This window comes from Arachis hypogaea, chromosome 2 (assembly GCF_003086295.3).
Source record: "Arachis hypogaea cultivar Tifrunner chromosome 2, arahy.Tifrunner.gnm2.J5K5, whole genome shotgun sequence".
In the NCBI taxonomy this organism is placed as follows: Eukaryota; Viridiplantae; Streptophyta; class Magnoliopsida; order Fabales; family Fabaceae; genus Arachis; species Arachis hypogaea.
The window spans coordinates 32,004,009-32,031,432 of record NC_092037.1 but is presented as its reverse complement, the minus strand read 5'-3'; the positions used below and the strand labels follow the sequence as shown (position 1 = coordinate 32,031,432).

The following is a 27,424-nucleotide window of genomic DNA, read 5'->3' as shown; positions in this document are numbered from 1 at the left end:
ATGCCTAAGTCAGCAAAGGTCTAAGCAAGTTTAGAAAGTATGAGAACTTAGAGATACCTGAGGGTTGTCAGTGTACCTATAGTGGTGAACCCATACTGTTGGAGTGGTTCCACCTTTTAAGGAGGATAACCGTCCCTTTATCTTAGGGAGGCTAAGATTTGACTCCTAGAAGTGGGTTGAGAGATTTTAGGGGCAGTTACTTATTTGAATAAGTGTTATCTGCCAGCTAATCTGAGTCCCGACTTCCTTTTAGTGGAGTTTGCGTAGAATCCGACCTCTTGGATGGAGGTCGGTTGCGAGGGGAGGCCAATCTATGGATTGGGCCTCTTTGTCTTATTTGGTCCTGAGTCTCAGTGTTGGGCCAAGGTATGAACAGTGCCCCTACTCGAGTCCAAGCCCTTTTATGAGTTGGGCTCGAGTATACAGCTCGGGATTGTAGCCGACTTATTGAAGAACCGACGTGATTTTTGGGAGTCGATGTGATTTAAATTTCTTTAATCGTCGCGTCTAATCAAACGTCGCGTCTCTTAGAGGTTTGAGCATTTACACGCGGGGGCGGTTACATTGGTAACGGTGCAGCTCTTAAATGGTTGTGTCGTTTTACCTTTATGCCCCTAACGTGCTTATAAATACTTTTCCTCTCTTCCATTGTTTCTTTTCTGAAAACTTTCTCACTTACATACTCTATTCTGAAAGAAAGCTTCTTTCTTCTTCAATCAACTGCTGTTGCACTTTTGATCCTTTGAAAGTAAAGGTCAGTTTTTTCTCTTCTCTTCTTTTATAACTACTTTTATTTGCATGTTTTTGCTTTGAGAGGAGTGTTGGTCGTAGGATTATTGATTCTGTTTTGTTGAGGATCTAACCCCAGGCCCCTTAGAGACCCTATTTTTTATCCTTTTTTCTTTTCCCTTTTTAGGTTTCACAATCCTTTTCCTTTTTGAAAAAAGATATCTTCTATAGAGACCCTTGCTCAGTGGGTGGATGTTATGGTTCTTGGGGAAGAAACTTTTGTGGATACTGACTATATCACTGACCTTCGCACGCATCATAGGATTTGTGCTTCTGATAAGGATGAGCCGAAGTATGAACTGGTGGCCCCGGGTCCGGAAGACCGGGTTTGTTTTGGGAGGGCTTCTGATGCGGACCCTCATTTCTTTTTTATGTATCACAGTCTGTTCACCCGTTTGGGTGTTTTTCTTCCTTTTTCCGACTTCGAGATAGCCATTTTATCTCATTGTCGCGTTGCCCCTACCTAGCTTCACCCGAATTCTTGGGGTTTTCTAAAAATTTATCAATTTGTCAGCCATGCACTAGATTTTCCGACCTCTTTGAAGATCGTCTTTTATCTTTTTCATATGACCAAGCCCTTTAGTGGGAAAAATAACAAACGGCAATGGGTGTCTTTCCGGGCCATACAAGGCCGGAGAGTTTTCACCCTCTTTGACGAATCCTTCCATGATTTCAAAATTTTTTTTTAAAGTGCAATCTGTAGAGGGTCACCACCCATTTTTTCTGGACCAAAACTCTTCTCCTCGCTTTCCTTTATACTGGTCGGAGTCTTCTCCCTGTGAAAAATATGGGTTGGATGACCTGGATGAGGTGGAGGCGGCCTTCGTAGGGTTCTTCTGAGAAGCATGGGGAAGAGCCCCTTATTTAGAGACGAAAAAGTTCCTGTAGGGGTCTCCGACCTTTGTGCAGGCCCAATTAGGTAGCGTTATATTTTTATATTCTATTTTCAATCCTGATAGTTTTTTTCGAGTTTTCTTCTCCAACTTGCATGCTGACTTTCTATCTAATGGTTTTTTACAGAAACGGCGAAGAAAATTTTCCGGGAGTCTTATCAGAGAGTCCAGGAGGCCAAGTCGAGGGTTCGCGCCAGAACTGGTGGTGCTAAGGCTACTGGCCCTCTTCCTCCTCCCCTTCCTCCTCCTCTCCTCAAAACTTAGGGACCCCCACCCATCCTATTGTCATATCCTCTTCATCCTCTTCTCTTCCATCCCCTCCTCCCCGATCTTCCCCTGAGGCAGAGAAGAAGAAGCGTAAGGTTTTAGAGTCTAGCTCTTCTTTTGAGGGTGAGGCCAAGTCTAATGCGCCTCAGTTCGTTCATAATTATATTTATCCTCATACTCGTATAAATATGGATGATGCTTCCATTCGAAACCACCTTAATTTTCTGGTTCAGGGGAGTGTTAGGGCGGCGGGGGTGTGCACTAAGCTTATGGATATTTTTTAGAAGACTCTCCTCAGCTCTTTGGGTTTGTCCCTGAGGGTTGAGGAGCTAGAAAGGAGGATTCTCTTATATCAAGAAGCTGAGAAGAGGTTGAAGGAGGAGGTCGTCGAGTTGAAGGAGGAGAGGGATCATATCCTGGAGAGGGAGAGGAAGTTGATGGGCCAGTGTGCCATGGTGGAGGGTCTGAAGGAGAAGGCGGAGCATAGCTATACAAGCTTGTTCGAAGACCTTGTAGAGGTGAAGAAGGATTTGGTGAGAGCTCGAGATGCCTACGTGGAGCTGGAGGACTCTATTGCTGAAGGGGCCGAGGAGGCGTGGAGGATTTTTAAAGAATAGGTCGGGGTTATTGCTCCCAACCTGGATCTCTCTCCTTTGAATCCTGATAAGGTCGTGGTTGATGGGGCTATTGTTTCTCCTCCCTGTCCTGTGTCCGAATCTGAGCTGAAGACTCAGGGACAGAGGATAATAGAATCCCCTCCCCGACCAGGAGATGCCCCGAGTTCCTCGAAGGCTTCCGAGAAAGGTTCTGATCATCCTGATCCGTCCTCTATTGGTGCTGCTTTGACTTCTCTCCCTAGTCCTGATAGTGCTCCGACTGCTCTTCCTGGCTCTGGCGATGATCTTCCTCTTGGTGGTGGTGACCTTCATTCTTCTAATTAATCTATGGAGGCTATATGGGGGCCCGGCCTATGGGTCCCCTATTTTTTAAACAATTTTATATTTATTGTTTTTGGTGGTGGCTGTTGGTACTTTCACATTTTTTGGCCCTTTGTGGCCAAAAACAAAATTAAAAATACCATTTTTTGGATAAGGGTTTTAGGTTATGTTTACGTTGGCCTGCATGCTTTCTATTCAGGTTTTGAGAAAACCTTTTTTGATCTTTTTCTTTTGTTGAAAACCCTTTGTTTCGGAAAAACTTTTACCTTGGCTGGCTGTCCCTTATTTAAGTTATCTTGAACTTTTCTTGAAGGCTTGGGGATAGTCTTTGCCTTTGGTTTTTTATGGGTTTTCCTATCTCTTTTTTGGTATTCCTCGTACTCAATTTTCTATTGAGTTTCTATAACTTAGGTTATTTCCGCGATGCATTTCATTCTTCTCGAACTCTACGACTTGTAAGTCGACTAGGTTCCAAGTTCCTACATGATCTACTTTTATAACCTCTTTACACCGACTTGTACCTCGTCGTTTTATCCTGACGACCATCTAGGTTGGTTCATGGGATTTTTACACTTTGTCGAGCATAAGTCGGTGCGTTTCGTAGAGAGTGAAAGCATAAAAAGGAATTTTGTAAAGAGATATGGGAAAAAGATCTTTATTTGAAGGTACTTTTTTGCTACCAAGGGTTTTGACAATTTTTGTTGCCCCTTAGTCCCCACTTTGATGCCTCGTTAAAAATTCCCCTTCAGGAAAACACTTTCTTTGGGAAAAAACCATGAAGTTGGGAAAAGAGTACATCAGGGAGTGGAGTTTGCTTTTAACTATAGTACCTTTTCATGTTACAAGCATGCCATGACCTAGGTAGCTCCGTGCCGTTTAATTCGGTCACTTTATAGTAGCCTTTTCCTAAGACCTCCCTAATTTTGTATGGTCCTTTCCAATTTGCCGCGAGCTTGCTGATAGGCAAAATTATGATTTACTCTTTTTATAATTCGAACAATTCTTAGTAATGGCTCCAGAGACTTGGTGCACAATACTATGGTTCACTCACATTCCTCACAACTTCGCACAACTAACCAGCAAGTGCACTGGGTCGTTCAAGTAATAAACCTTACATGAGTAAGGGTCGATCCCACGAAGATTTTTGGTATGAAGCAAGCTTTGGTCATCTTGTAAATCTCAGTTAGGCGGATTCAAATAGTTATAATGGTTTTCGAAAATAATAATAAATAAAGCATAAAATAAGGATAGAGATACTTATGTAAATCATTGGTGGGAATTTTGGATAAGTGTATGGAGATGCTTTGTTCCTGTTGAATCCTAGGAGCTTTATCAGCCTCTGTTTTAAATCTCCACCTAGCTTGGCTCCTATGTTAGTATTTTTCCATTCCTCTTCTCCGATTTGAACCTCTTCATGTTTTTCCCCCTGTTGCGGCCACAGCTCTTCTTTAGCTTTTACCCCACCGAGCTCTATGGTGTGAACTTTCTTGCCCTTTCCTCTGAGGTTCAAGCTCTTATTGTAGCACTTTCTTGCCAATTTTTGGTCTCCCCGCACCGTCGCTATTCCCTTAGGCGTTGGAAATTTTATGCAAAGGTGAAGGGTTGACACCACCGCTCTGAGCCGGTTTAGGGTAGTTCTGCCAATTAAGGCATTATACGCCGACCCAACATCAACGAATACAAAGTCGACACTCAGAGTTTTGGATTTTTCCCCCGTTCCAAAGGTCGTGTGGAGGGGTATGTATCCTAGTGGCTTTATTGGCATGTCTTCTAATCCATAAAGGGTGTCCAGGTAAGCTTTTAGCTCCCTTTCATCCAACCCTAGTTTGTCAAATGCTGGCTTGAAGAGTATGTCAACCGAGCTCCCTTGATCCACCAAGGTTATGTGGAGATGGGGATTTACCAGGATCATGGTTATCACCACCAGGTCATCATGCCCAAGGATGATCCCTTGCCCATCTTCTTTGGTGAATGAGATGGTTGGGAGATCGGGAGTCTCGCTCCTGACCTGGTAGACCCGCTTTAGATGCCTCTTGCGAGATGACTTAGTGAGCCCTCCTCCTCCAAATCCCTCCGAGATCATGTGTACATGTCTCTCTGGGGTCTGTGGTGGTGGGTCTCTTTGGTTACTATCATCTCGCTTCCTTTTTCCATGTTTGTCCGACCTTTCTACGAGATATCTGTCGAGCCGACCTTCCCTGGCCAGTTTTTCTATCACGTTTTTTAGGTCGTAACAGTCATTTGTAGGGTGACCATACATTTTATAGTATTCGCAGTAGTCGTCACGACTCTCCCCCTTTTTGTTCTTGATGGGCCTAGGGGGTGGAAGCCTTTCAGTATGACAGATTTCCCTATACACATCGATTAGGGAAACTTTCAGAGGACTATAAGAGTGATATCTCCTCGACTTCTCTACGCCGATCTCCTTCTTCTTCTTGGACTCTCTCTCTTTCTCTTTCAACAGGTGATAGTGCCCAAGCCGCCAACTTGGCTCTCGTAGTCTAGCGTTTTCCTCTATGTTGATGTACTTTTCGGCTCTTTCCTGTACATCATTCAAGGAGGTAGGTTGCCTTTTTGATATGGACTGGGAGAAGGAGCCTTCCCTGAGTCCATTTACTAGGCCCATGATTATTGCCTCCGTGGGCAGGTCTTGAATCTCCAAGCACGCTTTGTTGAACCTTTTCATGTAGTTTCTTAAAGGTTCTTCGACCTCCTGTTTCACACCTAGGAGGCTCGGTGCGTGTTTTACCTTGTCTTTTTGAATGGAGAACCGCATCAGAAATTTCCTCGAGAGGTCGTCGAAGCTCGTGACCAATCTTGGAGGGAGGCTGTCGAACCACTTCTTCGCTACTTTCGTCAAGGTGGTCGGGAAAGCTTTACAGCGAGTGGCATCAGAAGCGTTGGCCAGGTACATCTGACTTTTGAAGTTGCTCAGATGATGCTTTGGATCTGTGGTCCCGTCATAGAGGTCCATATAAGGGCTTTTGAAGTTCTTTGGAACTTTTGCCCTCATTATGTCCTCACTGAACGAGTCGTCTCCCCCCAAGAACAAATCTTCTTGGTCACTGCGAGAGTTCTGGCTTATAAGGGAATATTCTAGCTTTAAGAGTTTTTCTTCTAACTCTTTTTGTCGCTCTATCTCTTCCCTTAAGTTCCTCTCTGCCTCTCGTTATCATTATAATTCCTGTTCTAGCTGCTCTAAACATCCTTGGTGGTCGTGGACCAATTCCATTAGTTTGGCTGCATGGGGCAGTCCTTCCTTTCCTGATTCGCGTCCTTCCGAAGAATTTATCTTTGGGTTTTTTAACCCAGAGGTACCTTCTTTGTGTTGGTCATTCGCTTCCTGGTGAAGGGCCATATCCGCATCATTGTTTCCTGTGTTCAAATTTTCATGTTCTGAATCGGTCGTGGCGTGGCCATCTTCGGGTGAGTTGTCCGTCATCGAAGGATGATCTCTCGGGTCCCCGGCAACGGCGCCAATGTTACATTGGGTAATCGGAGATTGATGGACTGGACTCGCGAGATTGGCCCAATCGTCTTGGGAAGAAGGCCTTCAGGCTTGGTCCTGCGTTTGAGACCTTCGTCCGACTTGTATTCGAAGGAAGGAGAAGGGGGTGGTACCTGCAAAGACACTCCGATGCCTAAGTCAGCAAAGGTCTAAGCAAGTTTAGAGAGTATGGGAACTTAGAGATACCTGAGGGTTGTCAGTGTACTTATAGTGGTGAACCCATAACCACCGTTGGAGTGGTTCCACCTTTTAAGGAGGATAACCGTCCCTTTATCTTATGGAGGTTAAGATTTAACTCTTGGAAGTCGGTTGAGAGATTTTAGGGGCAGTTACTTATTTGAATAAGTGTTATCTGTCAGCTAATCTGACTCCCGACTTCCTTTTAGTGGAGTTTGCGTAGAATCTGACTTCTTGGATGGAGGTCGGTTGCGAGGGGAGGCCAATCTATGGATTGGGCCTCTTTTTCTTATTTGGTCCTAGACCTTAGTGTTGGGCCAATGTATGAACAATAACTAAATAAACATAGTAACTAATATCTTCACATCCATCTTTTTAAGATTTTTGATAATTTTAGATGTGTTTACAAAATTTTTGGTTTGATATTTGTTATTTTAGATGTGTTTATTTAATTTTATCAAAGAAATTTATATTATATGTAGTTTTGAATGTATTTTAAAAATATTTTATTTATTATTTATTATTTTTTATGTATCTTGATTATAATTAAAAATTATATAAAAAAAACCAAATCACTTTTTATGAAAGACACCACTAAAAAACTATGAAAAAACATTTTTCAGCTTCTTGTGGTAAAAGATTCTGTCTTTTTAAATTTATATTTTTGTTTGTTTTTGAGGGAGAAAGCTTCATTATTGTAAGAATGATTTTGAAGCTATCATAGCTATATAAATATAGATAATTTTAGATATGTTTACAAAATATTCAGTTTGTTATTTGTTATTTTAGATGTATTTATTTAATTTTAGCAAAAAAATTATATTATATATATTTTTAAATTTTTTTTAAAAATACTATTTTAGATGTGTACTTAATAATATTTAACAGAAAAAATAAATAAATAAATTTATGAAAACAAGTGCATAGAAAAAAATAGTGGTATGTGTTTAATTGGTTTGGGATATTTTTTTAAAATATTTTTTAATATTTCAAGATAAAATAAGTAACTAAAGCTTAATAGTATAGGAAGTTCAAAAATAAAAGAGAATTGAAGGATATAAAAGTTAAACTAAATCTCAATAGATATGATTTTTTAAAAAATTAAAAAATTAGTAATTAAAAAGTTATTAAAATTAAATGATTACATTTAAAAAACTGTTTAGAGGATAATATTTTAAAGAAAAAGTATAAGTAGATAATGAGAATATTAAATAATGTAAACAATAGATATGTCAGATGTTCAAATCAATAGGTATGCAGATGATTATATTCATTATTTTTAATTGAATAGTTATTTCTTTTGATTCGATTTACTCGTATACAATTAACAATGGCGAGATTTTTAATTCACTAAGTGCAGAGGCGGAGCAAGAAATTTTTTTGAGAGGGGCAAATATGAAAAATATATGTTAAAAAAAGAGAAAAATTAAAAATTAAAAGAAAATTAAACTGAAAAATTAGAGATTTGGGAGGGACCATTGCCTTCTTTCCCACAAAGGTGGCTCCGCTACTGACTAAGTATACAGATAATTATTCTAATGTTAAGGTTTAAAAAATAATTTAAAGTAAAATGTTTTTTTATTTTATTGAGTTAGTTTTAAAATTGATTATTTATATTGTTTATAAAAATATTATTTATCTAACAAAATCATATTTTAAAAGATGAATAATATTTTTTGTTATTTAAATAAAAGACGGACTAAAAGCTGAAATTTAAAGGATAAGTAACATTTTTGTTCTTCGTTATGGAAAGCAGTCTCGTGTTTCTTCTCTAGTTCTGTAATAGTTTCACCCCCATGCGTCCCTGAACTGTGCAACTCCTCCAATTGAGCTTGAAGATTTTCAATCTCAACTTTAGAATTAGTTGTGAGTCTGCTGCCAATGTACTACTAGATGTGGCGCGGACATCGCTTCAATTTCTGGGCCAATATATACATAGCTTGATGGTTTCAGTGACTAAGAGAAGGGGGGGTTGAATCTTAGCCCCCTTTTTGCTTGATTGCACTTGCTGACTTGTTGGACCAATTCTGGAAACTTTTAGTCTTTTTATCTCATCACTGCAAATGAGACTTTTTCTTTTGTCTCGTCCTTAGCCACGAGACTTTTCTTTTTGTCTCGTCCTTAGCCACGAGACTTTTCTTTTTGTCTCGTCACTTGGCACGAGATAATTTTGGATTTTGCTCCTGTGTAGTAGAAACAGAAATGGAGTAGAAAGGAGAAGAAGATTACACCAGATATATCCTGGTTCAGCTGCTAAGTGCAGTACAGCCTACATCCAGTCTCCATCACAAACATGATGGAATTTCACTATAATCAATCTGATTACAACTTGTAAAGTTCTAACCCAACTTACAAGGTGATTCCCACAGAATCAAGAAACATAACATAGATGAACAAAGGAACTCTAAGACATCTATGGCTTTTTCTTTTAATTTTGCACTCTCTGCCTTTTTCCGCTCTATGGCTTTTTCATACAAACCTCACTGTTTGCCTTTTTTCCATGAGACTCAAGACATGACAAAATTAAACAGAAAAATTACAAAACAGAATACATTGAAGGAGAAGAGAAAACTGTTAGCTCAGGTAGCTCTAAGAACTCTGTGCCTTGCACTCTCAAATTTTCTCCTTGCTTCAAACAGTGGCTGTTCTCTCTTTTTAAAGAAGAGGGAAACCTCCACACTTGAAGCCAACACCCAAACCAACTTCTTCCTCCTTCAAGAAACAGAATCGGTTCGGCCACATAGAGAGAGAAGAGATAACCATGCAAAACCCAACATGCAATTACCTTTAGTCCTTTCTTGATCATCACTCTTCATCAATCCGAGCTCTCCATCTTGGCTTGCTCTGCAAGATGGATTTCTGGCCCTTGATGCTTCATGATGATGATGACTTCATCTGCTTCAATCTCTGCCTCAACCATCACTTCGCCGCTCTAGCTACTTCCTGTGGTGCTTGAGCAGAATCAAAGACAAGCCATGCTTCAAGAATCTCCCTTGCTGGCCGAATATTCATCTTCCTTTTTTGAGCATGAAGAGCTCGAGATTACCTCACCAAATCTAACCATATTTGGTGAAAATCTCAACCACTACATACTTTTCTTTTTCGTGTTTTTCTTGCCATCATTAGCTTGATGGTCTTGATGCATGCAACTTCTTCTTTTTCCTGATAGATGAACTTAGCTTCCATTGTTTCCTGAGCAAGGACCGAAAAAGAAGAAAGAGATGAGAGAGAAGAGAGAATCTGAAGAAAAGCAATTCAAAGTGATTAAACAAATTAAATGAAAATAGCTTGCTTTTACTTCCCTTTGCTGAGAGGCGTGCATAGCTATCATAGCTATCAAATCAATCTTCTCTCACTTACTTATGTTCCCAATGCTTAAATTAAATTTGAAATCCATCCCAAAGATAAGAGTGGAATCCGTTGGAAAGCATGAGGCAAGTGATAACATTTGCTTTCCTAATGCATTTTGGATTCGGATCATGCATGGAAGCATTCATCAAAATTGAGATTGGGCTTTGTAGCAATAAAGCTTAATCTGACCCAATAAAATTTTGATTTATTCAAACTAATTGGGCTTGTATCATTAATGAGTAAAGTTGGCCCAAATTATTTATTTTCCATTCACCCACAGGAAGCTAACTTCATATTAATGCTGAATATATTAATCATTGGGCTAGAAACATTTTTATTTCGGCCCAATGGTTTCAGCCATATATGATCATAATATACTAACACCAAAGCTGAATTGGGCTTGCACCAGAATTTTATTTTCGGCCCATTTTATACCTGCACAGCAAAATTAATTAATTAACATATATGAATCAAAATTAGATTAATAATTTTGCTGTTAATAATGCTTGATCATCATTAATTTAATTTAGAATTTTCCAAACTCATCAATCTCCCCCTTGATGACAAACAATATTAAAATTGAAATAGAAAGAAATTTAAAGATTGAGTAAAGAATACTCCCTTTGAATTTGAATTTCTCCCCCTTTCTAAATGTCACATGGCTCCCCCTTAATGTATGCTATTTTACCAAGGGAAGCACTAACCTGTAACATTTGAATCAAGCTTCAAGTAACAATGTTATTTAGCATATTTATTCATGATACTAAATGTTTGATTTATGAGCAGTTTTAAATTGATAATCAAACCTCATTTGATATCATAAACTGATTTTCTGCTCAAACTTTACACATATCAACAGAGCATAAAACAATGTTGTTCAAAAGGTTTCAAATATTTTTCAGTCAAGATATACGAGCCATATTTTTAAGTAAAAAATGTTTTTGAATCACACATGATCACATCAAAACATGGCAGCTGTTAGATATCACAGTTTTAAAGGAACTGCCAAAAAAAAATTTTCAAACCAACATGTTTATCAAGATGAATCAACAACCAGGCATTCATATGATCAAAATCAAACATCATTATAAACCAATTGCCAAATGCAATAAGCAACAGTGACCATAGTGAAACAAATGTAACAACAGTATGTATTCTTTAAACAAGGGTGATCATGAATTTTCAATTGAAAATTTCATCCCCTATTTTCAGCAAATCTTTCCCTGTTTCATTAGTTTCAATTTCAATTTTAGAAACTAATTTTCCTCCCCCTTTTGGCATCAAGGGGCACCTGCACAAAATATGAACAGCACAACAAAATATCCATGATAAAGTAGCAAGAGTGTATCAAAGTATCATAGAGCAGTGAGTATCAAGTCATGCTCTTACAAAAAAAAAACAGATTGAGCCTATTGGAGCCAATATCAAATAAAGTAAAGAAACAGCTATTAATCATCAGAAAGATTAATATCAGATTCCTCAGTGCCTCCTTCGCTATCATCTCCCAGATCTTCCTTAAAACTTTCTATCATCAGATTGATCCTTTCTTTGCAATTTTTCCAAGCTTTTTCACTCTCATAAGCTTGTTTGCAGGCATCTTTGTGAGATTGAAACATCATGTCTGCCATGTTTGATAGTTCCCCCAAAATCTGTTTGATGGGCTTGGCTGTTTTGGAAGATTCTGGCCTGCCTTCATAGTCACTATCTGACGCAGCAGATTTGCGCCCTTTGGTTCCCTTAGTCGCTCCTCCTCCTCTGATTGAGGACACCTTATTTTCTACAGCCTCATTCAGCAAATCAACTTTAAAGTATTCAAAAATTCTAGTTAAAAACATACCATAAGGTAGGTTAGCCTTTTTGGTGCTTCTAACAGAATCCCACATATGCCTAATCATAATGTAACCAAAGGATATTGGAGTAGAGGTAACCAAAGCAAATAATATGAGACAGTCAGAAAATGTTACACGGTTGTGTGAGCCACTTTGGGGAGTCAGAATGTGGGTGATGATTCGGTGAATCAGAGAATTAACTGGTCCTAGAGCTTTGTGGGTTAGAATGGTTCCATGCAAACCAGAAAGGTTCTCGCAAATGTGCTGAAGAACTATGTTGTATGGAACGCCGACTTGTGTATCCCATTTGTCCACCATGTATGCTCGCGGTCCTTCATCCTTGAAGCCCAGGGCCGCTCCAATGGTCTCAAAATCAAGGGCTATTTGAACCCTTTTGACATAGGAATGAAGAGTGTCGTCAATGAGTCGCATATTGGCATAAAACTCTCGAACAAGGCCAGGATAGACTGGTTTCTGGATGAGAAGAAGTGGCTTCCAGTTGAGAAGTTCAAACAGAGAGGAGATGTTGATGCCTTTGTTAGTGAGAGTGTCGAGACTAACAAGGTAGGCTGCACACAAATGACGCTTTTGCATAACCTCTTTGTGAAACTCAAAAGAGGTGCAAGAGTTGAATCTGCTTGGATCAAAGTGGGAGTGAGTCTTGCCATATTTATTTTTGAATTCCAAAGATTCCAAATTTGGAGGTTCGGTAGTGTCGTTCAGTGCAAACCCTTTGGTCTTCTGTGAACTTTTTCCGGAAGTAGCTTTCTTCGGTGATGAAGGTGGTGAATGAATGGGAGATGTATGAGATTCTTCATCTTCCTCAATGCGGGGTTCCTTATTCTTCCCGCTTCTTCTTCTTCCGGAGCTCTTGTGTGCCACTACTTTTCTTCTCATGGCTTCGGTCTGCTTGGTTGGGGGTGAGGGAGAAGATGAAGAAGTAGAATGTATGTGGATATGAGTGTGGGTTTGAGGCGTTGATGGTTTTTGAGAAAGAAGAATTATTTCACTCTTTCTTAGCGCGGTTTTCTTTTTCATGGTAATGGAGGAATAAAATATGAAAGGTTAATGGAATAACCGAATTGAGGGAGAGAGAAGCAAAGTTGGTGACACATTAAATGAGGTTTGGAGAGAGAATATGGTGGAAGTAATGACCATTAGTGGACGGTTAATGACCATTATGGGGTGGTTATTACCCAAAAATGATTTCCCCTTTTTAAATTTTGAAATCTAAAACTGAAAAGTTGTTGCCTTAAATCAAGGGATTAGATGAATTGAAAGGATTTGATTTGACAACATGCTTCTTCCAACAAGATATGATAGGACAACTTGGAGATTTGATTTCAAAAAAAATAGGTAACTAACAAAATGGTCCGAGATGGATCAAAAAGGTTTTGTGGGGCCCATTGGAATTTATTTCTGTGCAGTCTCCCCCTTAATCATAGCTCCTCCATCAAGCATGCAGTTTTATCTCGTCCAAACCTACGAGATAAAATTTGAACAGAATAAGAATTTTAAAAATTTTCAACAGAACTTAAATCAAACATTCCCAAACTTTCTCTCAAGGTACAGAATCTGTCTTCACAGAGGGGTTTTGTAAAAATATCAGCAATTTGGTCTTCAGATTTTACAAATTGAATATCAATAGTACCCTTTTGCACATGTTCTCTAATGAAATGATATTTTATCTTAATGTGCTTAGTTCTTGAGTGCAGAACAGGATTTTTTGAAATGTTTATAGCACTCATAGTATCACAAAATAAGGGTATACTATTGATTTTTAATTTGTAATCTTCCAATTGTGTTTTTAACCAAATTAATTGAGAGCAACATGCAGATGCGGAAATATATTCTGCTTCAGCTGTGGATAGAGCCACTGTGGCTTTTTTTTGCTTGACCACATGTTGAGTGAGCTTCCAAGGAAGTAACACATGACGGAAGTGCTCCATCTATCCACTCTATCTCCCGCATAATCTGTATCACAAAATCCTACTGCACAAAAATCATCAGATTTAGGATACCATAAACCATAATCACATGTTCCCTTAATATATCTAATGATGCGTTTAACGGCCGATAAATGGGATTCTTTTGGGTGAGATTGAAATCTTGAACATACACCCACACTTTGAACAATATCTGGTCTAGAGGAAGTAAGATACATTAGTGAGCCGATCAATCCCCTATACCGTGTCTCATCCACATCTAGGCCATCATCATCCTTTTCAAGTTTAGTGTTAGGATTCATTGGTGTTCCCATTGGTTTGGAATTTTCTAGCCCAAATTTCTTTATCAATTCTTTTGCATACTTGCCTTGGTGAATAAAAGTGCCACTAGGAGTTTGTTTAATTTGGAGGCCAAGAAAGAAAGTTAGCTCTCCCATTAAACTCATTTCAAACTCACTAGTCATGAGTTTTCCAAACTCTTCACACAAGGACTCATTGGCCGATCCAAACACAATGTCATCCACATAAACTTGAACAAGAAGTATATCATCATTAGATGCTTTAATAAATAAAGTAGTGTCGGTGGTACCCCTTTGAAAATGGTTTTCCAACAAGAAGGCACTAAGCCTCTCATACCAAGCTCTTGGAGCTTGCCTAAGACTATAAAGAGCCTTTGAAAGTTTAAAACATAATTTGGAAAATCTTTATGTTCAAAACCGGGGGGTTGTGCCACATACACTTCTCTATCAATAAAGCCATTAAGAAAAGCACATTTAACATCCATTTGAAACATTTTGAAACCCTTATGGGCAGCATAGGCAAGAAACAACCTAATTGCTTCCATTCTAGCTACCGGAGCAAAAGACTCATCAAAATCAATACCCTCTTCTTGATCGTAACCTTGGGCCACTAATCTAGCCTTGTTACGAACAACTTGTCCATCCTCACCAAGTTTACTTTTAAACACCCACCTAGTACCCGTTACCTTTTTACCATTCGGATGAGGTACTAGTGTCCAAACCTCATTTTTGTCAAATTGAGCAAGCTCCTCTTGCATGGCCTTGACCCATGATGGATCTTCAAGAGCTTGTTTGACATTGTTGGGCTCCATTTGTGACAAGAGAGCAACGTTGCTAGGTTCGGTTTGCCTTTTGGTGGAGGATCTTGTTGTTATTCCTTGAGAGGGATCACCAATGATGAAGTCATGAGGATAACCCCTCATAGACTTCTATTCCCTAGGCTTTCGGACAGGTGTAGAGCTTTGATGAGCTTCTGGTGGTCTCACTATTTCAGTTGCTTGTGCTTGCCCAGGAGACAAAATGGAAATGTCTCCTTCAATCTGACGAGACAAAACTGGGCTGACAGATTCTTCATTTTGCACAGATTTGGGTTTTTCTTTACTTGTTCCATCTTCTTCACAATCTAAATCATTTTCTATCACAGTACTGGGAATTAAGTTAGAATCACAAAAAGTAACATGTATGGATTCCTCTATGGTTCTATGCTCTTTTAGATAAACTCTATAGGCCTTGCTTGTGGTGGAATATCCAACAAACATCCCTTCATAGGATTTTGGATCAAATTTTCCAAGGTTTTCCTTATTGTTAAGCACAAAACATTTGCATCCAAAAACATGAAAGTACTTAAGATTTGGAGGGGTTCCTTTCCATAGCTCATAAGGAGTCTTCTTTAACCTTTTTCTTATGATTGTTCTATTCAAAATATAGCATACTGTGTTCACAGCTTCAGCCCATAAAAATTTAGGAATTTCATTCTCACATAGCATAGCCCTAGTCATTTCTTGAAGGCTTCGATTCCTTCTTTCAACCACCCCATTTTGTTGGGGGTTCTAGGGCATGAAAAGTTATGAGAAATTCCTAAGTCATCACAAAATTTTTCAAAGTCTTGATTTTCAAATTCTCTTCCATGATCACTTCTCAAATGGGCAATTTTCAAATCTTTTTCATTTTGAATTTTCTTGCAAAGGGTGGAGAAAGCATAAAATGCATCATTCTTATGAGCAAGGAAAAGTACCCAACCAAATCTAGAGTAATCATCTACCACCACAAGACATAGTGTTTACCTCCTAAACTTTGAGTTCTAGTAGGACCAAAAAGATCAATATGTAACAGCTCCAATGGCCTTTTGGTGAGATTCCATCTTTTGACTTAAAAGAGGATTTTACTTGTTTTCCCAATTGACAAGCATCACAAGTAAGATCCTTATCAAACTTGATATTTGGAATTCCTCTAACCAAATTCTTTTTAACTAGCTTAGAAATTTGGTACATGCTTGCATGGCCCAACTTTCTATGCCAAAGCCATTTTTTAGATTCAAGAGAGGTAAAGCATGTTACATTTTGTTCCTTTAAATCCTCAAGAGTTAATCCATACACATTGTTACATCTTTTAGCTTCAAAAAGAACATCCCCAGTTTTCTCACAAACAACTAAGCAAACAAACTTCTTAAAAATAACTTCAAAACCCAAATCACATAATTGACTAACACTAAGTAAATTATGTTTCAAGCCATTACAAGAAGGACATCATTTATACAAGATGAGAGATTTTTACCCACTTTTCCAACAGCCACTATTTTTCCTTTTGCATCATCACCGAAAGTGACAAGTCCTCCATCATATTCATCAAGCTTTATGAAGAAGGTTGTCTTTCCGGTCATATGCCTAGAGCATCCGCTATCCATGTACCACATATTTTCTTTCTTCTTGGATGCTAGGCATACCTACAAAATAAGCTCAAGTGACCTTAGGTATCCAAATTTTCTTGGATCCTTTCACGTTAAACCATCTCTTATGTCCCAAATCATTGTAATTAAAAAACAACTTTGTAAACTTTATCATCTATCATTCTTTCACTAAAGAAACAATGAACTGGAAAATGACCACTTCGGTTACATAATCTACAAAACCTTGGAGTTGCTGTTTTATTAAAGTAGGTGGGATCTTGATACCTTGTGTCATTGGATGAAGAAGGTTTTTCTTTAAAAGAGAGTTTCTTATCAGATTTATAAAATCCCAATCCAGCTTTATCAAAAAGTAGTCTTTGACTAGCCAAGATTTGATTTAGATTTTCAGAACTGAGAGTAAATTTGGCTAAGTCATTTTCAAGATTTTTAACCTTCTCCAGCAACTCTTCATTTTCCTTAAAACAATTTACATACGCAACTACCGAGTGATCACTTTCACAGCTTCTAAGTTGAGCTTTCAACTGCTTATTTTCTTCCACAAGATCACAAGCAGTTTCGGCCTCTCTTAGTTTTTCTTTGAGAAAATCATTTTCAACTTTAAGAATGAAATTTTGTTGTTCAAGATCTTGATTATCAGTTAGAAAACATCTTAACTTTTCAAAGAGGTGATCTATCATAAGATGAAGGTCTTCAGTGTCAGGGTTTTGAAAGAATACCTGATCTACATCATTTGCCATGAGACAAGGCTGTGACTTAGTCTCAGATTCTTCATCATCATCATCTGAGTCATTTTCCAAATCTTCCCATGAAGCCATCAGTCCCTTCTTCTTTCCCTTTTTCTGCTTTTCCTCCTTCTTTAACTTGGGACAATCAGATTTGAAATGCCCCATTTCCTTGCAATTATAACAGATTACTTTGCTAACGTCTTTCTTCATCCTCCTTGAGCTGCTGCCTTTGCCTTTGAGTTTCATCATTTTCCTGAATTTTTTTGCAAACAACACAAACTCATTTTCAGAAGAGTTATCACTGGATTCATCATCCAGAGGGTTAGTCACAGAAGAAAAAGCAATTCCTTTCTTTTTTGAATCTTTTTTCAAATAGGAGTTTTCAAAAGCAAGTAGATTTCCTCTCAAATCATCAAGTGTCATGGAGTCTAAGCTACTACTCTCAGAAATAATTAAAGATTTTGTTTCCCACTCTTTTGTAAGACATCTCAACACTCTTCTCACTAGCACAGATTCTGAATGTGTAGTTCCAAGAGCATCCAAGCCAACAATGATGGAGTTGAACCGTTCAAACAGTTCATCAATGGATTCTCCTTCCTTCATTGCAAACATTTCATATTCTCTGTTCAACATGTTTGTCCGAGCTTTCTTTACAATGGTGGTTCCTTCATGAGTGATTTGTAGCTTGTCCCAGATTTCCTTTGCCGTTGTGCATCATGATACTCGTCGGTATTTCTCAAAGCTGATAGCACAGTTGAGCAGGTTTACTGCCTTTGCATTTAACTCTACCTTCTTCCTATCTTCCTCGGTCCATCTTGCTTCTGGTTTGAGAGAGACTACTCCTTCAGCACTTGTGGTAGTTGGAAATTCAGGTCCTTCAAGGATAATCTTCCAAAGTCTGTAATCCAATGCCTGTACAAATATCTTCATCCTCTCCTTCCAATAGGTATAATTTTTCCCATTGAAAAGGGGAGGTCTGTTGCTTGATTGACCTTCAGTCAGATTGTAAGACACCACATTTGCGCCACTGTTTTCCGCCATGAGGATCTTTACTCCAAGCTGCAAAGTTTGATCTCTTTGAGACCAAGCTTTGATACCAATTGATGGTTTCAGTGGCTAAGAGAAGGGGGGTTGAATCTTAGCCCCATTTTTGCTTCATTGCACTTGCTGACTTGTTGGACCAATTCTGGAAACTTTTAGTCTTTTTATCTCATCACTGCACACGAGACTTTTTCTTTTGTCTCGTCCTTAGCCACGAGACTTTTCTTTTTGTCTCGTCACTTGGCATGAGATAATTTTGGATTTTGCTCCTGTGTAGTAGAAACAGAAATGGAGTAGAAAGGAGAAGAAGATTACACCAGATATATCCTGGTTTAGCTGCTAAGTGCAGTGCAGCCTACATCCAGTCTCCATCACAAACATGATGGAATTTCACTATAATCAATCTGATTACAACTTGTAAAGTGCTAACCCAACTTACAAGGGGATTCCCACAGAATCAAGAAACACAACATAGATGAACAAAGGAACTCTAAGACATCTATGGCTTTTTCTTTTAATTTTGCACTCTCTGCCTTTTTCCGCTCTATGGCTTTTTCATACAAACCTCACTATTTGCCTTTTTTCCATGAGACTCAAGACATGACAAAATTAAACAGAAAAATTACAAAATAGAATACATTGAAGGAGAAGAGAAAACTGTTAGCTCGGGTAGCTCTGAGAACTCTGTGCCTTGCACTCACAAATTTTCTCCTTGCTTCAAACAGTGGTTGTTCTCTCTTTTTAAAGAAGAAGGAAGCCTCCACACTTGAAGCCAACACCCAAACCAACTTCTTCCTCCTTCAAGAATGATGAGCGGATAATTTATACGCTTTTTGGCATTATTTTTAGGTAGTTTTTAGTAAGTTCAAGCTACTTTTAGGGATGTTTTCATTAGTTTTTATGTTAAATTCACATTTCTGGACTTTACTATGAGTTTGTGTGTTTTTCTATGATTTCAGGTAATTTCTGGCTGAAATTGAGGGATTTGAGCAAAACTCTGAAAAAGGCTGACAAAAGGACTGCTGATGCTGTTGGAATCTGACCTCCCTGCACTCGAAATAGATTTTCTAGAGCTACAAAACTCCAATTGGCGCGCTCTCAACGGTGTTGGAAAGTAGACATCCAAAGCTTTTCAGAAATATATAATAGTTCATACTTTATTCGGAAATTGACGGCGTAACTTGGTGTTGAACGCCAAGTACATGCTGCTGTCTGGAGTTAAACGCTAGAAACACGTCATGATCCGGAGTTGAACGCCCAAAACACGTTATAACTTGGAGTTCAACTCCAAGAAAAGCCTCAGCTCGTGGATAGATCAAGCTCAGCCCAAGCATACACCAAGTGGGCCCCGGAAGTGGATTTATGCATCAATTACTCACTCATGTAAACCCTAGTAGCTAGTTTAGTATAAATAAGACTTTTTACTAGTGTATTAGTCGTCTTTTGACCACGTTTCATCTTTGGTCTCAGTTTTGTATTATTCTTCATCTTAAGAGGCTATTGATCACGTTTTAGGGGGCTGGCCATTCGGCCATGCCTGAACCTTTTACTTATGTATTTTCAACAGTGGAGTTTCTGCACACCATAGATTAAGGGTGTGGAGCTCTGCTGTACCTCAAGTTTCAATACAATTATTATTATTTCTATTCAATTCTCTTCTATCCTTATTCCAAGATATACGTTACACTTAACGTTGATGAAGATGATGATCCGTGACACTCATCATCATTCTCACCTATGAACGCGTGTGACTGACAACCACTTCCGTTCTACTTTAGGCCGGGCGCATATCTCTTAGATTCCCCAACAGAATCTTCGTGGTATAAGCTAGATAGATGGCGGCATTCATGGGAATCCGGAAAGTCTAACCTTGTCTGTGGTATTCCGAGTAGGATTCCGGAATTGAATGACTGTGACGAGCTTCAAACTCCTGAAGGCTGGGCGTTAGTGACAGACGCAAAAGAATCAATGGATTCTATTCGAACCTGACTGAGAACCGACAGATGATTAGCCGTGCTGTGACAGAGCATTTGGACCATTTTCACTGAGAGGATGGGATGTAGCCATTGTCAAGGGTGATGCCTCCAGACGATTAGCCATGCAGTGACAGCGCATAGGACCATTTTCCCGAGAAGATGAAAAGTAGCCATTAACGACGGTGATGCCCTACATACAGCTTACCATGGAAAAGAGTAAGAAGGATTGGATGAATGTAATAAGAAAGTAGAGATTCAAGAGGAGCACAGCATCTCCATACGCCTATCTGAAATTCCCGCTATTGATTTACATAAGTATTTCTATCCCTATTTATTTTATTTATTTTTATTTATCCAATATAATCACATTTGACTTTATGAGTCCACTTAACTGAGATTTACAAGATGACCATAGCTTGCTTCATACCAACAATCTCCGTGGGATCGACCCTTACTCACGTAAGGTATTACTTGGACGACCCAGTGCACTTGCTGGTTAGTTGAACGGAGTTGTGACTTCAAATAGAGCCAATTATTAAATTTCATACAAGTACAATAAGTATGGATCACAATTTCGTCCACCAAGTTTTTGGCGCCGTTGCCGGGGATTGTTCGAGTATGGACAACTGACGGTTCATCTTGTTGCTCAGATTAGGTAATTTTCTTTTCAAAAAAATCTTTTTCAAAATTTTTCTTTTCTTTTTCGTTTTTCTAAAAGAATATTTTTGAAAAAATAAAATAAAAATACAAAAAAATTAGAAAATCATAAAAATCAAAAATATTTTGCTTTTCTTGTTTGAGTCTTGAGTCAAATTTTAAGTTTGGTGTCAATTGCATGCCTTAAAAATTTTTCTTGCATTTTTCGAAAAAATTCATGCATTCATAGTGTTCTTCATGATCTTCAAGTTGTTCTTGACAAGTCTTCTTGTTTGATCTTGATGATTTCTTGTTTTGTGTCTTTTGTTGTTTTTCATGTGCATTTTTGCATTCATATTTTCCAAGCATTAAAAATTTCTAAGTTTGGTGTCTTGCGTGTTTTCTTTGCATCAAAATTTTTTCAAAATTATGTTCTTGATGTTCATCATGATCTTCATAGTGTTCTTGGTGTTCATCTTGACATTCATAGTGTTCTTGCATGCATTATGTGTTTGATCCAAAATTTTCATACTTTGGGTCATTTTTATGTTTTTCTCTCTCATTTTTAAAATTTCAAAAATCAAAAAAATATCTTTTCCTTTTTTCTCTCCAAATTTTCGAAATTTTGGGTTGACTTGGTCAAAAAATTTTCAAAATTAGTTGTTTCTTACAAGTCAAGTCAAATTTTCAATTTTAAAAATCTTATCTTTTCAAAATCTTTTCCAAAAATCATATCTTTTTCATTTTTTTCTATTTTTCGAAAATTCCAAAAATCTTTTTCAAAATATTTTCAAAATCTTTTTCTTATCTTTACATCTAATTTTCGAAAATTAGCTAACAATTAATGTGATTGGTTCAAAAATTTGAAGTTTGTTACTTTCTTGTTAAGAAAGGTTCAATCTTTAAGTTCTAGAATCATATCTTGTAGTTACTTGTTAGTTAAGTAATTAATTTTAATTCTAAAATTAAAATCTTTTTCAAATATCTTATCTATTTTATCTTTTATCTTATCTTTTTCAAAAATTTTATCTTTTTCAAAATTTGATTTCAAAATATCTTATCTAACCTCCTATCTTCTTATCTTTTCAAATTTTGATTTTAATATCTTTTTCAACTAACTCTTTGACTTTTTGTTTGTTTCTTATCTTTTTCAAAATCACCTAACTATTTTTCCCTCTCTAATTTTCGAAAATATCTCATCTCTTTTTCAAAAAAAATTCTTTTTTTTTTAAATTTTAATTTAATCTTATCTTATCTCTAATTTTCGAAAATTACTAACCCCTTTTCAAAATTTTTTCGAAATTCTCTCCCTCTTCTCTTCTTCTATTTAATTATTTATTTACTAACACCTCTCTTCACCTCTCTTCATCTGAAGATCCGAACCCAATCTATCCCTTGAGTTTGGATTCTTCTTCACTCTTCTCCCTTTTCTTCTTCTACTAATATAAAGGAATCTCTATACTGTGACATAGAGGATTCCTCTTCTTTTCTTGTTTTCTTCTCTTTCATATGAGCAGGAACAAGGAAAAAGGCACTCTTGTTGAAATTGATTCAGAACCTGAAAGGACTCTGAAGAGAAAATTAAGAGAAGCTAAATTACAACAATCTAAAGGTAACCTTTCAGAAATATTAGAACAAGAGAAGGAGATGGAAGCCGAAAATAATAATAATGCAAGGAGAATGCTTGGTGACTTCACAAAGCCAACGTCCAAATTTGATGGAAGAAGCATCTCCATTCCTGCCATTGGAGCTAATAACTTTGAGCTGAAACCTCAGCTAGTTGCCTTAATGCAACAAAACTACAAGTTTTATGGACTTCCATCTGAAGATCCTTATCAGTTTCTAACTGAGTTCTTGCAGATCTGTGAGACTGTAAAGATGAATGGAGTTGATCCTGAAGTCTACAGACTCATACTTTTCCCTTTTGCTGTAAGAGACAGAGCTAGAATATGGTTGGATTCACAACCCAAGGATAGCCTGGACTCCTGGGATAAGCTGGTCACTGCCTTCTTGGATAAATTCTTTCTTCCTCAAAAGCTGAGCAAGCTGAGAGTGGATGTTCAAACCTTCAAGCAAAAAGATGGTGAATCCCTCTATGAAGCTTGGGAAAGATACAAGCAGCTGACCAAAAGATGTCCATCTGACATGTTTTCAAAATGGACCATATTAGATATATTCTATTATGGTCTATCTGAATTTTTGAAAATGTCATTGGACCATTCTGCAGGTGGATCTATTCACCTAAAGAAAATGCCTGAAGAGGCCCAAGAACTCATTGATATGGTTGCAAACAACCAATTCATGTACACTTCTGAGAGGAATTCCGTGAATAATGGGATACCTCAGAAGAAAGGAGTTCTTGAAATTGATGCTCTGAATGCCATATTGGCTCAGAACAAAGTGTTGACTCAGCAAGTCAACATGATCTCTCAAAGTCTGAATGGATGGCAACATGCATCCAACAGTACTAAAGAAGCAGCTTCTGAAGAAGCTTATGATCCTGAGAACCCTGCAATGACAGAGGTTAATTACATGGGTGAACCTTATGGAAACACCTATAACTCATCATGGAGAAATCATCCAAATTTCTCATGGAAGGATCAACAAAAGCCTCAACAAGGCTTTAACAATGGTGGACGTAATAGGCTGAGCAATAGCAAGCCATATCCATCATCTTCTCAGCAACAGACAGAGAATTCTGAACAAAACACTTCTAATTTAGCCAATCTAGTCTCTGATCTGTCAAAGGCCACTTTCAGTTTCATGAGTGAAACAAGATCCTCCATCAGAAATCTGGAGGCACAAGTGGGCCAGCTGAGTAAGAAAGTCATTGAAACTCCTCCCAGTATTCTCCCAAGCAATACAGAAGAGAATCCAAAAGGAGAGTGCAAGGCCATTGATGTGATCAATGTGGCCGAATGCACAAGGGAGGAGGAGGACGAAAATCCTAGTGAGGAAGACCTCCTGGGACGTCCTTCAAGCAAGAAGGAGTTTCCTATTAAGGATCCAAAGGAATCTGAGGCTCATATAGAGACCATAGAGATTCCATTAAATCTCCTTCTGCCATTCATGAGCTCTGAAGACTATTCTTCCTCTGAAGAGGATGAAGATGTAACTGGAGAGCAAGTTGCTCAATACTTAGGAGCTATCATGAAGCTGAATGCCAAGTTGTTTGGTAATGAGACTTGGGAAAGTGAACCTCCCTTGCTCATTAATGAACTAGATACCTGGATTCAGAAAACTTTACCTCAAAAGAGACAAGATCCTGGCAAGTTCTTAATACCTTGTACCATAGGCACCATGACCTTTGAAAAGGCTCTATGTGATCTGGGGTCAGGGATAAATCTTATGCCACTCTCTGTAATGGAGAAGCTGGGGATCATTGAGGTACAACCTGCCTTGTTCTCATTACAATTGGCAGACAAGTCATTGAGACAAGCTTATGGAATAGTGGAGGACGTATTAGTAAAGGTTGAAGACCTTTACATCCCTGCTGATTTCATAATCTTAGACACTAGGAAGGAAGAGGATGAATGCATCATCCTTGGAAGACCTTTCCTAGCGATAGCAAAAGCTGTGATAGATGTCAACAGAGGTGAATTAGTCCTTCAATTGAATGGGGACTACCTTGTGTTTAAGGCACAAGGCCATCCCTCTGTGACAAAAGAGAGTAAGCATGAAGAGCTTCTCTCAGTTCAGAGTCAAGAAGAGCCCCCACAGTCAAACTCTAAGTTTGGTGTTGTGAGGCCACAACCAAACTCTAAGTTTGGTGTTAAGACCCCATATCCAAACTCTAAGTTTGGTGTTGGGACTATACAACATTGACCTGATCACCTTGTAACTCCATGAGAGCCACTGTCATGCTATTGACATTAAAAAAGCGCTTGTTGGGAGGCAACCCAATTTTATCTAATTTTTATTTTATATCATTTTATTTTTATTTTGTGTTTTCTTAGGTACATGATCATGAGGAGTCACGAAAAAATCAAAAAAATTAAAAACAGAATCAAAAACAGCAGAAGAAAAAATCACACCCTGGAGGAAGCATAGGCTGGCATTCAACGCCAGTAAGATGCATCTGGACGGCATTCAACGCCAGAACAGAGCATCATTCTGGCGCTGAACGCCAGAAACAAGCAACATTCTGGTGCTGAACGCCAGGAATGTGCCTAGAGAAGAAAAGCTGGCACTGAACGCCAGTAACAAGCATGAAACTGGCGTTCATCGCCTGAAACATGCTTTAAATGGGTGTTGAACGCCCAGAATGTGCACCACACAGCGTTTAAATGTCAGAATGGTGTGCAAAGGCAATTTACACGCCTATTTGGTGCAAGGATGGAATTCCTTGACACCTCAGGATCTGTGGACCCCACAGGATCACCTCAGGATCTGTGGACTCCACAGGATCCCCACCTACTATATTCCTACCTTACCTCCTAATCCTATTTTTGTGATGACTATTCCCCATGTCACACTTCCCAACACTCTTCACCAATCACCTCAATTCCTCTTCCCAATCACCCCTTTCACCACTCACATCCATCCACTCTTCCCCATAAACCCCACCTACCTTCAAAAATTCAAAAACCATCTTCCCACCCATTCCCACCCTAAATGGCCGAACATACACTCCCCCCTCTCCCTATATATACCCTTCCATTCTATTTCATTTTCAAACAACACAACCCCCTCTTCTTCACCTTGGCCGAACCTACATCTCTCCTTCTCTACCATATTCTCTTCTTCTTCTTCCTATCTTCTTTCTTCTATTGCTCGAGGACGAGCAATATTTTAAGTTTGGTGTGGTCAAAGCACAATATTTTTTGTTTTCCATTACCATCAATGGCACCTAAGGCCAGAGAATCCTCTAGAAAAGGAAAAGGGAAGACAAAAGCTTCCACCTCCGAGTCATGGGAGATGGAAAGATTCATCTCCAAGAGCCATCAAGACCACTTCTATGATGTTGTGGCAAAGAAGAAGGTGATCCCTGAGGTCCCTTTCAAGCTCAAGAAAAATGAGTATCCGGAGATCCGACATGAAATCCGAAGAAGAGGTTGGGAAGTCTTAACCAACCCCATGCAACAAGTCGGAATCTTAATGGTTCAAGAGTTCTATGCCAATGCATGGATCACTAGGAACCATGATCAAAGTATGAACCCGAATCCAAAGAATTATCTCACAATGGTTCGGGAGAAATACTTAGATTTTAGTCCGGAAAATGTGAGGTTGGCGTTTCACTTGCCCATGATGCAAGGAGATGAACGCCCCTACACTAGAAGGGTCAACTTTAATTAAAGGTTGGACCAAGTCCTAATGGACATATGTGTGGAAGGAGCTTAATGGAGAATAGACTCCATAGGCAAGCCAGTTCAACTAAGAAGACTGGACCTCAAGCCTGTGGCTAGAGGATGGTTGGAGTTCATTCAACACTCCATCATTCCTACTAGCAACCGATCTGAAGTTACTGTGGATCGGGCCATCATGATTCATAGCATCATGATAGGAGAGGAAGTAGAAGTTCATGAGGTCATCTCCAATGAAATCTACAAAATAGCCGACAAGTCCTCTACCATGGCAAGGCTAGCTTTTCCTCACCTTATTTGCCATCTATGTTACTCAGCTGGAGTTATCATAGAAGGAGACATCTCCATTGAAGAGGATAAGCCCATCACCAAGAAGAAGATGGAGCAAGCAACAGAAACCCTTCACGGTTCTCAAGAGATGCATGAGGAAGCTCATCATCAAGAAATCCCTGAGATGCCTCAAGGGATGTACTTTCCTCCCAACAACTATTGGGAGCAACTCAACACTTCCTTAGAAGATTTGAGCCACAATGTGGAACAATTAAGGGTGGAACATCATGAGCACTCCATCATTCTCCATAAAATAAGAGAAGATCAAAGAGCAATGAGGGAGGAGCAACAAAGTCAAGGAAGGGACATAGAAGAGCTTAAGGACATTATGGGTCCTTCAAGAAGAAGACGCCACTAAAGGTGGATTCATTCCTTGTTCTTATTTCTTTCTGTTTTTTGGTTTTTAATGTTGTGTTTATCTATGTTTTGTGTCTCTACTTCATGATCATTAGTATGTAGTAACCATGTCTTAAAGCTATGAATAAAATCCATTAATCCTTCACCTCTCTTAAATGAAAAATGTTTTAATTCAAAAGAACAAGAAGTACATGAATTTCAAATTTATCATTGAATTTAATTTAATTATATTGATGTGGTGACAATACTTTTTGTTTTCTGAATGAATGCTTGAACAGTGCATATTTTTGATCTTGTTGTTAAAACTGTTGGCTCTTGAAAGAATGATGAACAAAGAGAAATGTTATTGATGATCTGAAAACCATGAATTTGATTCTTGAAGCAAGAAAAAGCAGTGAAAAAGCAAAAGCTTGCGGAAAAAAAAAGGTTGCGAAAAAAATAGAAAGAAAAAGAAAAAAAGCAAGCAAAAAAAGCCAATAGCCCTTAAAACCAAAAGGCAAGGGTAAAAAGGATCCAAGGCTTTGAGCATCAATGGATAGGAGGGCCCAAGGAAATAAAATCCAGGCCTAAGCGGCTAAATCAAGCTGTCCCTAACCATGTGCTTGAGTCATGAAGGTCCAAGTGAAAAGCTTGAGACTGAATGGTTAAAGTC

The 27,424-nt window shown here is 38.5% G+C and overlaps 1 protein-coding gene across 1 annotated transcript; it reads right to left on the bottom strand.

Annotated features, from left to right (window-relative positions):
- Positions 1-4,455: 4,455 nt before the first annotated feature.
- LOC112723513 (uncharacterized) lies at positions 4,456-5,801 on the bottom strand. Its single transcript, XM_025774911.1, has 2 exons — positions 4,791-5,801; positions 4,456-4,524 (listed from the first exon to the last, which is right to left on the bottom strand). Exons 1-2 carry the CDS (start codon positions 5,799-5,801, stop codon positions 4,456-4,458), a joined length of 1,080 nt encoding a protein of 359 aa, XP_025630696.1.
- Positions 5,802-27,424: the final 21,623 nt, after the last annotated feature.